At 55.5% G+C, this 13296-nt stretch overlaps 1 protein-coding gene across 1 annotated transcript; it reads right to left on the bottom strand.

Annotated features, from left to right (window-relative positions):
- Nucleotides 1–8041: 8041 nt before the first annotated feature.
- On the bottom strand, nt 8042–11295 carry LOC146829631 (uncharacterized). The gene is made up of 2 exons (XM_085606705.1): nt 11148–11295; nt 8042–9870 (listed from the first exon to the last, which is right to left on the bottom strand). The coding sequence occupies exons 1-2, from the start codon at nt 11287–11289 to the stop codon at nt 9047–9049; spliced, it is 966 nt and encodes a 321-aa protein (XP_085462831.1). The 5' UTR covers nt 11290–11295; the 3' UTR covers nt 8042–9046.
- Nucleotides 11296–13296: the final 2001 nt, after the last annotated feature.

The following is a 13296-nucleotide window of genomic DNA, read 5'->3' as shown; positions in this document are numbered from 1 at the left end:
CCTGCACAGTTCACAAGTCCATTTCATCCACAGAAGAGGGGGCATCAGGGGGGAGGGTGGAAACAGGCACCGCAGGGACAGGAGGGGAAAGGGTAGGTGTTGTGGGTGCAGGGAGGGATGAATCTGCCACAGGGGGGGTGCCAGCGCCAAAGGTGGAGGACAGAATGGCGCTGCACACGTCGGCAAGTTCCCCCAGCGACTCCCCCGTACCCAATCCAACCACAGGCCCCAAGGAGGGGGGGGGGCAAAGGGATGGGTCGCAGCGCCACTGGGGGAGGGTGTGGACAGGGTGGGGGACTCAACTCCCCTGGCCGGGTCCCGCCTCCACCGCTTGCGGGGTGGTGTCATCCTGGGGCTGGGGGGCACACTCGCAGTGGATGATGCTGTCACTGACTGTTGGCCAGGAGAGCTAAGGGGAGTGGATTTGGAGGGAGTGGGTTGTGTGGAATGCGGACTCCCACTGTGGCTGCGTGTTCTACGTTTCCCCCCCGACCCAGTGGGTGTGCCTTCCTCACCCTGTGTGTGCGTGACAGGAGGTGTGCGCTTCGACTTCCCTGGTGGTGTGGTGCCTGTGTCTGTTGGGGTGCGTGCACGCTGACGTCTGGATGTGCGTGGGACAGGCACGGGAGTGGGAATTGTGGATGGGGCAGGGGTAGGGGGTGTTACGCAGCGCTGCAGGAGATCCAGTGCTGCAGTCAGTGTGGAGTCTATGGACCTCAGCAACTGCCGTTGGTCAGACTGCGCAGCCGACATGCCCTCCATGTATGCCTCCATCTGGGTCAGCACCTGGGTGTGGGCATGGAGGACATTTAGCATCGCAGTCTGACCAACCTGCAACTGCCTCAGGATGTCCACAGACTCCGCACTCACCGCAGCAGTGGTGACAGGGGCAGGGGGTGCGGTGCCTGGCAGGAAGGAGACATGTGGGGACCGAGCACGGAGGGAAGGGCCACGAGCATGTGGGAGGCCGGTGATGGAACCTGAGGTGGCGGGGGGATGTGGAGGGCTGCCATCAGCTGGGGGGGCAGACTCCGCCACCTCTGGGAGCTCAGCCTCGGACCCGTCTGCGTCATAGTCTGTGTTGGCAGTCAACAGGTCCTCCGCCTCACTCCCTTCGGCCTCCGTGCCACTCCATGTGCCAGACAGGACAGCACTGCTGGTACTGGTGCTCAATCTCTCCTCCCGGTCCGTGCTAGTGTCTCCTTCCGTGTCCCCCGGCGATGCTGTGGGCAAGGTGAAGAGACAGGAGAAAATCAGACACCTGTACACTTATGTCACATGAGTCAAATATACATAGGTCACATTGCATAGCCTGAAAAGCAACAGGAGTAACACCTACAAAACAATGTACACATGTAGGCCATGGAACACACAGTTTTTCTACCCACCATGCCACTGAGACACAATGGAGATCATGACACAACAGCAAATCACTGCACCTGAAATTTTAGAGAGGAGCCAGCCTCTGGGGACAAATGTGCACAGCACCTGCACCACACTGCGTCGTCAAAAAGGGATGAGCATGAATCATATCCATTTACTCTTGCCGCATGCTGCAAAGGCAATACATGAAACCAGGCCACACATGACAGGGTCACTGCACCTTGAGCGTATGTCCAGTCAAACATCACACACAGGCTAAACCCAGCAAGGAGGATGAAGCTTCTGACATGTAGGCCTTGTACGCACAAACCACCCACACCTGAGACAATCTCATTGAGACGGAGAAAGTATGTACACCTCTTACTCTGGGATGGAAACACATGGCCTCCACTAATTCATGACTGTACACACACAGCCCCTGGTGGCCATGTCCACACATCATTGACAGGCAAACATCATCAGATTGTCTCAACAACACACACAGGTAATGCCCACTGTGAGTATGCACAAGCAAAATGGGTCCCCCTGTACAGTGGACACATGTAGCAACCTGTAGGTCCTAACAGTTGAGCCCAGGGTACAATGCCACCCTACGCAACCCATGGCAAAGACACAGTGAATGGCCATATTGTTGGATGACGCACATGATACCTAGGAAGAGGTGCCCCAGGGCACAGTAGTGCCCACACTCCTCCATGGTCCAGGATGGACATGACTGCAAATTAAGCAACCGTCCCTGCACTTAGCAGGCCTCCCACTCAGGCACATCATGTCAGAGGGCACACAATTGGACATGCATGCTGGAAGGCTGTACATTTTGGAGACACACCCCTATGTCGTGATTCACAATCAGTGCCAAGTGACATGGACACCACAATGACTGAAATTGGCCATGGCACACGCAAGGTCCCCATACCTGTGGCACATCACCCCCACACATGATGCTGATAGCATAGGGCACCTGCATGAACTGCCTGCCTAAATAACCGTGTGCAAGAGTGGCGACAGACCAGGGAACACATTGCAAGGAGGGGAAGGGAGGGAGTGAGAACAGCACTGTGCTACTTTGTGGAGAAGTTGACGCACTGCACAATCAAACCCTGGCAGTGTATCCATGCAACTGCACACTTACATTGGCTGGGGACACACAACTGACACACATGTACCTACCCCCTTCCTGCTGCTGCCTCTCCTGTAGGCGCCTGTCCATATCGGGGAAGACCACCGCCAGCACACGCTTCTGGATGTGGGTCAGACGACGGCGGCCACGGTTCTTACGGCTCTCAGGTGAGTCCCCCAGCAGGAGCCGTGCAATCCTCCTCGTCCAGCACCGGATGTCCTGCCAGCGTTTCCTCACCTGAGACAGGCTCCGCCTCCGACCCTCTGTACCCCTCACGGCACTGACGGCTTCCCTCCAGATCTCCCCCTTGGCAATGGCGCCTACCTGTGAGGATGCAAAAGAGAGAATACATTAATCCACATGAGCAAAGACACAGAGACACACATATAGAACAATCCTCATTATGAACAGGCCATGGTATGCATGCAACTAATTGCACCTTTGTCATAGGGACATTATCCACTGTGGAAGGCCAAATGCACTACGTGCCAGTGGAAGCACACGGGTGGCATGAGGGGTACCACACACTCACTGACCAGGGATCACACTGTGCCTCACAGGCTACACCAGGATTATGTACAGCACCTCACAGCAGTCACCTGCCCCAGCACACTGATGCTACCTCAGCAGAGTACACAGACACACACAGGTACAGGACAATCACATGGCATTGCCAACTGCGGGTACACACCTCACTCTGCCCATGTGCCAGTAGACGGGGGTGTCACAGGTGTGGGGCTGGCTCAGCACGGCATGCACACAGCACTGCTCCCTGCTCACATCCGATGGCCAGGCCATATCCATCCCTCATGCTGCTTGTGTGCAACACTCCCCATATGCACTCACCCACATGACAGGGGACTAACACACACACCAATGTGCAGGGGACGAACACGGCCTTTGGACACTCACAGCACAGGTACACTGAACAAACACACATCCATGGGTACTGACACCTGTCACACTGGGGGGAACACAGGATCACATCAGGACTGTGGAAACAACATCCCCAGGAGGAGTATGCAGGCAGAATGTGGCATGCACCTTGCATTCATTGTCACAGTAGGCACTATGCAAGTGAGGAGTGCACACAGGAAACACAGCATGCTCTGCATGGGTGACATGAGGCCTTCCACACCCTGGGACCCACTCCAAACAACAGTGCATGTCTGTCACACATGGACACAATGCCAGAAGTCACTGTCACACAAAAGGGGCACAGTCTAAGCTAGTGGAGTCTGCACTCACCTGAACCCCTGGTCGACCATACAGGCTCTGGAACTGTGGGAGGATCACATCTATCAGGGCAAGGTTCTCCTCCTGGGTGAATGGCTGTGACCTCTCCACAGTCCTGGACATGGTGCCAGAGGAATCACTATCAGCAGCAGTGGTCATGGATGAATGGATGTGCAGGCAAGTGCTCTCTCATGGGACCTGGCTGCCTTATATATGCCTGGCTGGCCTGTTCATGTATAGGAGTACAGATTGATTGGTCAGTCACATTAGCATCCTACGTTTCATCCAATCCCTTCAAACCTACCCCAGTGTGTGGCTTTGCATGGTTTCAGTTTTGATAATGATGTCAAGTCAACATCCACATTGCAACAATGTAGATTCTTTCAAACTGACTTCTGCTGTGCACCTGGTGCTCAAATTCAAAAATTTAACTCAGTCTCCATGGCAACCATCAGGCATTTAGGCCCTTATACTTGTCCCTCATGTGTCCCCTATGTGTTTTCATACATTTACACACAGGTACGGTGCGTTCCACGCCCTAGGGTACCCCACAAGCAGTGATACCGACCGTACATGCGCTTGTACGGTCCGGATCACAATATGGGCGCTGGCGTATGCGTACGCCACAGTAGTACGGACTGTACACGCGCTTGTGCGGTCCGGATCACAATATGGGCGCTGGCGTATGCGTACGCCACAGTAGTACGGACCGTACAAGCGCGTGTACAGTCCGTACTACTGTGGCGTACGCATACGCCAGCGCCCTTATTGTGATCCGGACCGCACAAGCGCGTGTACAGTCCATACTACTGTGGCGTACGCATACGCCAGCGCCCATATTGTGATCCGGACCGTACAAGCGCGTGTACAGTCCGTACTACTGTGGCGTACGCATACGCCAGCGCCCATATTGTGATCCAGACCGCACAAGCGCGTGTACAGTCCGTACTACTGTGGCGTACGCATACGCCAGCGCCCATATTGTGATCCGGACCGCACAAGCGCGTGTACAGTCCGTACTACTGTGGCGTACGCATACGCCAGCGCCCATATTGTGATCCGGACCGTACAAGCGCGTGTACAGTCCGTACTACTGTGGCGTACGCATACGCCAGCGCCCATATTGTGATCCGGACCGCACAAGCGCGTGTACAGTCCGTACTACTGTGGCGTACGCATACGCCAGCGGCAATATTGGCCCAGGGACCCTATACACGCGCTCCGAGCGTATGTACGGTGCGTATAACAACTGTCAGTGGTGACAGGCGGCACACAGACAGGAATGGAGCGGACAGGTATTGCCAAGGGTGGACACAAATGCATTGTCTGTGCAATACCACCTGTGTGTGACACAGGTGTGTCAGGATGTGATGTGGCACTTTACCCCTGAGGTGTGGGCAAAGCACATGTACGATGAGCTGTGTACACATGTCGTGTGTGATGGTGCGCATTGTACCACACATCCCCTGCACTCCTTTGACATGTGTGCATGTCGTACACACTAGTGGAGCCATGAGTCACTTGCATGTCCCAGTCACGGACACCCGCACCTGTCCCCTGATGCCAGGTACACGGAATATTACATATGACACGTGTATGGCTGCGTTGCATGCTGCAACCATGTCATGTGTGTGGCATGTCTTTCCATGATTTTGCTGTAGGTGTGTGGTTCAATGCGTCAGCAGTTGCTGCTGCCAACATGTGTCTGTGTGTCGATGGGCATGGCACACTGTTCCGCACACCAGCCCACATATGTGATTTGCCATGAGGTGTGTATGTATCCAACTACACGGAGTATCAACACAAGTACATATCCACATGCTCCCTATGTATGTTCTGTCTCGACATGTACTCCTCAAAGGCAATGTGTGTGGCCTGTCCTATTCCTATGACATGTGACCAGTGCATATCGCATCCAACTACCTGTCTGTACCATACGCATACTACTTCTGCACATGTGTGGATGTCTGTGAATCCTGTGATGCGTGTGCATGTTCACTTACACTGGCCCACAGCTAGTCTCATGCCATGTCATCGTGATCTTGCCCCCCTCCGTTAGTGGCTGTCCCTTGGTAGGAGTGTAACCTGACTGGCGTACGTGTCCAGGAACTGTGGCACAGACCTGACTCACAACGTGGCATATGTGTATTGGCTGTGTAACATGTGCTCAGTGCATTGACGATGTTGTTGTACAGTGCTCACTCTTAGGTGTTCCTTCCATTTCACTGCAGGGCTCCGCCTCTCCCTCGACGTATGCCAGACATTGCTGCCCTGCATGAACGGGACTGTATACGCCGCTACAGATTCAGCCAACGGTTGATTGATGAGTTGACTGGCCGGCTGGAAGCACAACTCCTCCCGCGCCACAGGTATCCAAGTGCACTGACACCCAAGTTGAAGGTGATGGCAGCCCTACATTTCCTTGCCACGGGTACGTTCCAACATACCATTGCTGATGTCGGGGGCATGTCCCAGACGATGTTCAGCCGTGTTCTGCATGATTTCTTAGAGGCCATGTTGGTTCACCTGGATGAGTACATTAAATTCCCAAATCGTGAGCAGTTGACAGATGTCAAGCGTGAGTTCTATGCCCTGGGAGGGATGCCCCATGTCATTGGGTCCATAGATGGGACACATGTTGCGTTGGTACCACCACAGGCACAGGAGGTGGTGTATAGGAATCGCAAACATTATCACTCCATTAATGCCCTTGTGGTGTGTCTGTCCAACATGGTGATTTCACATGTCTGTGTTCGCTTTCCAGGATCAGCACACGATGCCTTCATCATGAGGCGTAGCAGGGTGCCAGAAATGATGCTGCAGCTGCGGAACGAGCGAGCATGTATTGTTGGTGGGTAGACTCTGGCAGTTCAGTGTTTGGCGTCATCTTCCAATCTCACTGCCTGTGCTGACACACTTCTGTCCATGATGTTTCCTTGTAGGGGACGCTGGCTATCCCAACATGCCATGGCTGATGACGCCTGTCCGCAACCCCAGCACGGCTGCCGAGCACCGCTACAACAACGCACATGGGCGGACCAGGAGAGTCATTGAGAGGACGTTTGGACTTCTGAAGAGCCGATTCCGGTGCCTCCACAAGACCGGCGGAGCACTCCCATATGCCCCGGTGAAGGTGTGCAAGATCATCATCGTCTGCTGCATGCTGCACAACATGGCAGTGGAGGAAGCTGTTCCACTCATACTGGATCAAGATGACCAGGACCATCCACCCGTGGAGGATGAAGGGCTTGGTGACGGGGCAAGTGATGTGGAGGAGGAGGAGGCTGTGGAGGACATGCGGAGTCGGCTCATACGCAACTTCTTTGCTTAGTGGTGAGTTCCAGTGTCTGAGTGTGCACGCATTGGGCCGTGTGTGGCATGTGTTGCAATGTGTGTGTCCATCTGCATGTCTGCCAAGTGAGTCAGTGGTGTGTATTGAAGTGTCACTCAAGTGATGGCGCAATGGAAGGATGTTGTCTGAGGGTCATCATTGTCACCTGTCATGTTAACAACATGATACGTGTTAAGTACATGCTTGCGGATGTGCTCCTTTGTGCTGAATCCTTGTGTGTCTCTCTTCCACAGGTCCATGTGCATGCTGTCTGCTGGTGGCATTGTTGTGCTCCTGCTACTCCTCATGAACACAGCGACATGTGCTGATTCAGCGTCACATGCACGGGCAAGTGTTGAAATCTCCTCAGGGTAAGGGATGCCTCACGTCGTTTTGGGTGTGTGAATTGTTTGTAGTCTGTGTGCACTTCTCCGGTTCATGTGTGTTCCATTTGCATACATGGTGATCCTACATGGGGAACATGACATGGGGCAGGCTTCACCTGGAGCCATGCTCAGACTTGGTGACTGTCATGTGGCAGGGGATTGGGGATTGTGATGAGGCCATCATTGTGTGTAACACTGGCCTCGGAAACATACAGGTTGCACCGGGTTGACATGGTGTGTGATTGCCCCATCAGGGCCTCAATGGTGTATAGCGGCCTCTCCGTGGCAGCAGGGGGTGTTTAGCTGTTATCCGTCACTTGTGTGCCAGGTCAATGGGATGCCAGCATCTGTGTTGCAATGGGGGGTGCCAGTGTTGCTCCCACATGTACATCCACATGACCTGTGTATGTGTTGACAGAGTATCATTGTCATTCCAACACACATGACTAATAAATTTGTCCCTCTGTCTCCAAGGTGCCTCTTCCCTGTCAATGGTGCCCTGTTGCCACTGTGCGTGCCGCAGGTCTGGCATAGTTTTCATAGGTGGTGCATATGTGTCTATGTGTAGAGTGACAAGATGCTAGGGGTTTGTCAGGGAGTGGGAACTGTATTATGCACAAGATGCACAGTTCCATCCACCTCAAGGCAAGAGAGACCATCCCCCAGGGCAACTACAACATCCGTGTCGAATCCTACCCTGCAGTCTACGGACATGTGCCTCACGACTCCCATGGTACTTGTCCATATCCGGAGTGCATCTGCACAGCTCTGCTACTGCGTCGGGCAACCAGGCCACATCAACGTCCTAACGGGATGGGGGGAATGTTTCACAGCCAGCTGCAGGATGACCTTCTAGATCCACGCCCACACTCATGATGCAGCCCACAACCCCAACACAACCATGTGGCACGGTGATCCTAAACTGCATTCTGGCATCTCCATGCATCCAACCTTGGCCTAGCCACCATTCTCAACATCCGCCTGACGCAAGCATGCTGCACATTGTAGGGACACATGTCTAGACATACCTGGGAGCGGCAAGCCAGGTCACTCAACATGATCCCTGACCTCTGCGCATGACTGTTGCTCCCCTGAATGTGTCTGTAGCCACAGTTGTGCGGGAACCACTCAGCTGGTTGGGCCCAGCACAGGTGAGTTTGGTACTCCATGTCTGTATCAGATGAGACATTGGGACCCATGTGTGTCCTGGGCAAGACTGCGACCCCACGGTTTGGATGGTTGGAGTTAATTCTGAGATCAGGCATGCTTTGACTGTACGACACACACATGTATTGTAATAATGTAGAATCACGGCATCATCTTGTAAGTGTGATTAATTTATTTGTGGTGGGGTACGGGTTTGTGGGGATGACAAGAGGTGCACAGCGGGAGTGTAGAATCCAAAGTTCACTGGGGGAGTTGGTATCCTTGTCGTAGCAAAATGTCAGAGTCCATGCCACAGTCTTCGTCAACATAGGTCAGACAGTGACCAGCAAGTCCATGTGGCAGAGAATGTCATGTGCTGCTATTGGGCCAGAGGGCCAGGTGCCAGGCCAGGTGACCTGGGAGATGGTGATGTTCTGCTGACTCTCACAGTCTTTTTCGTGGACGACCCACCTTCCTGCGGGGACCCTCGGAAGCAGTCCGTGACGATGTCTGTGACGCTCCGTCGGATGAATCCTCCTCCTCCTGATCCCTCCCTGTGTCTGGTAATGGCCTTCGCCTGGTGCCACAGGGAGGGTTGCCCATGTTGTCGGCAATCCGACGGAGTACACCGGTCATTTGGGTTTGCACCGCCACGAGCTCAGCCTGTCTATCCTCCATCCTTCCTTGGTGTTGCAGTTGACAGGCATGTTGCTGGGACTGCAGGGTCTTCATCTCCTGGAGGGTCCCCTTGATGTCATTGAGGGTGGACGCAATCTGGTCCATGCCCCTGGTGTCACGCCGGTATGTATCCAGGATGTTGCTGACCTGGGACACTACCGGGTCCTGAGCTGCCTGGTCAGGTTCGCGCCTCCGCCGTCCTCCACTCCCGCCACCCCTGCCCACGTGCACCTGGCCTGCCGTTGTGGGTGCATCGGGTCTCCGGGACCCCTGAGGGATGGCATCTGCGTTGCCGCCTGCCTCCTCCTGGGTGCCCGGAGGACCGTGTCCCTCCTGGGCAGACTGGCTGGGTGGTCGTGTGCGGGCAGGGCTCCTGGACGTCTCCTGGGATGTGGCAGGAATGGGGGTGGTGGTTGGCACAGTTGTACCTGACGCAGGTGCTGCAGGTGGTTGGACACCAGAGGGGCCAGGTTGGTCTGGGTCATCCACGGAGTGGTGAGAGTCATCGCTGGCGGTGGGGTCATCATCCCGCGGAGCCTGGTCCTGTGTGACTTCCCCCCCAGTGTTGGGGGGTGTTCGTCGACATTGACCTGTGTGTGAGAGAGACAATGTTAACAGTGTCACATGTGGCATCCATGTTGCATGCATTTCTGATTTGGCACTCTTCCTCTGGGTAGTTGGATCTGTCCTGCATTCCTCTCACAGTGCACTTGTGCATGGCTATGTCCCTTGGCCACAGCTGTCAGGGCTTTACGCATGTGTGAGACACAATCTTAGTTGATGCATCTATTTGGGTACACAGTCAGCAGTGTGGTGTGCGGGCGTAGCGAGCCATGCAGAGGCGCCTTACGTGTTGCACTGTACGTGGCCAAATGGTGTTTTGGCAAGGCAATTTGATGTTGCAGGTAGGGGACTGAAGCATTTGTGACAGGGTTCTTACCGACACGGTGGGTGGGTATACTGGGTGTGTGGTTAGGTCTGTGCCTGCAGCACGGATGGACTCGTGCACAGATTGACACATGGACCGGTCTTCATCTACGGAAGGGGGGGTTGAGGCACTGCCAGACCTGGTCTGCATGCACACAGTCCACCGGCTGACGAGTGGACATGGCCACACCACCCAAGGGTGATTTAGTCTCCCTGTGTCTCCCTTCCTCCCTCCCTCTGTCACCCTCCTCCCTCCCTCTGTCGGTCTCCCTCTGTCACCCTACTCCCTCCCTCTGTCTGTCTCCCTGTGTCCCCCCTCTGTCTCCTTCCCTCTCATTCCCCCTCTCCCTCCCTCTCTTTGTCACTCTCTGTCACCTCAGGCCAGCTTCCTGGGCACACACAGTTAGCCGGTCTTTGAATGGCCATTGGCTTGTTCATGTGAGTTAGTCCCTGTTCTCCGGGCACCCATTGGGCAGTGTGTCTGAGTGTAGGCTGCTGCTGTGGCGGTGTGTGCTGAGACTCTATCAGAGCGATGCATCTTCATTGTCTGCTGTTATGTGCAAATTGTGCCTTCAGACCCATGGCATCCTGCATGGCAGCCATCATTTGCAGGCAAGACAGTACTGTGTGGGTACACACAGTTTGTATGGCTGTGCCCTGGGCCATATGGGCTGAGGGCATTGTTGTGTGCTTGTGAGTTGCTCAATGTTAGTTTTGCTGCCCCCACTCCCAGCATCGACCACATCCTGTGTTGTGTTGGTGTTTTGTGTGGCCTGTGACTTGGCATGGCCCTGATTGATGCATGGGGCATGGAGGCGCCAGTGGCATGTGTGTGTTTGTGGAGTGTTGTTGTGTCCGGTGGTGGCTTGGGGGGGGTGGCATGCATGATTGATTGTGTATGGCATCCCCCCCATGTGAGGTGAGTTGTTTGTGTACTCACCAGGGTCTGGGAGTCCTGGCAGTCCGTGTAGTCCCTCCACCGCCAGCGTGGACATCACCTTCTCCTCCCAGGGATGGTATTGTACAGGTCTGGGGGGCGGCCCTCCTCCAGTGATGTTCCCCTGGTTGTGATTGTCAGTCATCTTTCTCTTGACCGTCCTCCGCAGATCGTACCACCTGGATTGGCACTCGTGCCTGGTCCTTCTGGTTGTCCCAACAGCATTCACAGAATCGACGATCCTCTGCCACATGGCGGTTTTTTCGGATATGCTGGTCTGTCTGACCAATGTCCCAAAGAGCTGTGGCTCGACTCTGAGGATTTCGTCGACAAGGATCTCCAGCTCCTCCTTTGTGAACTTTGGATTCTTGGTGGTGGACATGGCGTGGGGTGTGGTTGTGGGGGTGTGGGTGTGGATGGCTGTGGGTGTGTGGGTGTGGTAGTGGAGGTGTGTGTGTGAATGTGATGAGGGGGTGTTTGTGTAGGTGGTTGTGTGAAGGTATGCAAGTGTGAGGTTCAAGTATGGTGGTGTGGGTCGTCTGTGGGCTCTGGCAGCAGTGGGTCTGTTGCAAAGGCTCATGGTTTGTGTGTGTGGTCCATTTTTATTGGTCCATTTGTGGGTGTGGCTGTGTTTGAAATTTGTGTGGGTGTGTTATGAGGAGTGATTGAGTTTTGGGCCTCTGTTTGGCAGTTTGGCAGTTGCAGGTGAGTGTATGTGATGTTTGTGGGGTTGTTGGGCCTGTTTGGTGGTGTGGGGAAACTCTACTTGACTCTCCTTGTGTAAATATGGTTTGTCCGGGTTCAGTACGTGTTTTTTTGGCGTCAGTACGGTCCGTACATGCACTGGTGGGGGTGCGGTCCGTACATTCCCTGGTGGGGTGGTGGTTCGGTGCGTACATACACGGCTGGGGTGGGTGTTTGGTGCGTACATACACGGGTGGTGGTTCGGTGCGTACATACACGGCTGGGGGGGGTTCGGGGGCGTACATACACGGGTGGGTGTTTGGTGCGTACATACACGGCTGGTGGTTCGGTGCGTACATACACGGCTGGGGTGGGGGTTTGGTGCGTACATACACGGCTGTTGGTTCGGTGCGTACATACACGGCTGGGGGGGGTTCGGGGGCGTACATACACGGCTGGTGGTTAGGTGCGTACATACACGGCTGGGAGGGGGTTCGGGGGCGTACATACACGGCTGGTGGTTAGGTGCGTACATACACGGCTGGGGTGGGGGTTTGGTGCGTACATACACGGCTGGTGGTTCGGTGCGTACATACACGGCTGGGGGGGGGGTTCGGGGGCGTACATACACGGGTGGGTGTTTGGTGCGTACATACACGGCTGGTGGTTCGGTGCGTACATACACGGCTGGGGGGGGTTCGGGGGCGTACATACACGGGTGGGTGTTTGGTGCGTACATACACGGCTGGTGGTTCGGTGCGTACATACACGGCTGGGGGGGGTTCGGGGGCGTACATACACGGCTGGTGGTTCGGTGCGTACATACACGGCTGGGGGGGGTTCGGGGGCGTACATACACGGCTGGTGGTTCGGTGCGTACATACACGGCTGGGGGGGGTTCGGGGGCGTACATACACGGCTGGTGGTTCGGTGCGTACATACACGGCTGGGGGGGGTTCGGGGGCGTACATACACGGCTGGTGGTTCGGTGCGTACATACACGGCGGGGGGGGGGTTCGGGGGCGTACATACACGGGTGGGTGTTTGGTGCGTACATACACGGCTGGGGGGGTTCGGGGGCGTACATACACGGCTGGTGGTTCGGTGCGTACATACACGGCTGGGGGGGGTTCGGGGGCGTACATACACGGCTGGTGGTTCGGTGCGTACATACACGGCGGGGGGGGGTTCGGGGGCGTACATACACGGGTGGGTGTTTGGTGCGTACATACACGGCTGGGGGGGGTTCGGGGGCGTACATACACGGCTGGTGGTTCGGTGCGTACATACACGGCTGGGGGGGGTTCGGGGGCGTACATACACGGGTGGGTGTTTGGTGCGTACATACACGGCTGGTGGTTCGGTGCGTACATACACGGCTGGGGGGGGTTCGGGGGCGTACATACACGGCTGGTGGTTCGGTGCGTACATACACGGCTGGGGGGGGTTCGGGGGCGTACATACACGG

The sequence above is a fragment of the Triturus cristatus genome, chromosome 5_2, assembly GCF_964204655.1.
Source record: "Triturus cristatus chromosome 5_2, aTriCri1.1, whole genome shotgun sequence".
NCBI lineage: Eukaryota > Metazoa > Chordata > Amphibia > Caudata > Salamandridae > Triturus > Triturus cristatus.
This window is presented reverse-complemented; position numbering and strand designations above follow the sequence as displayed.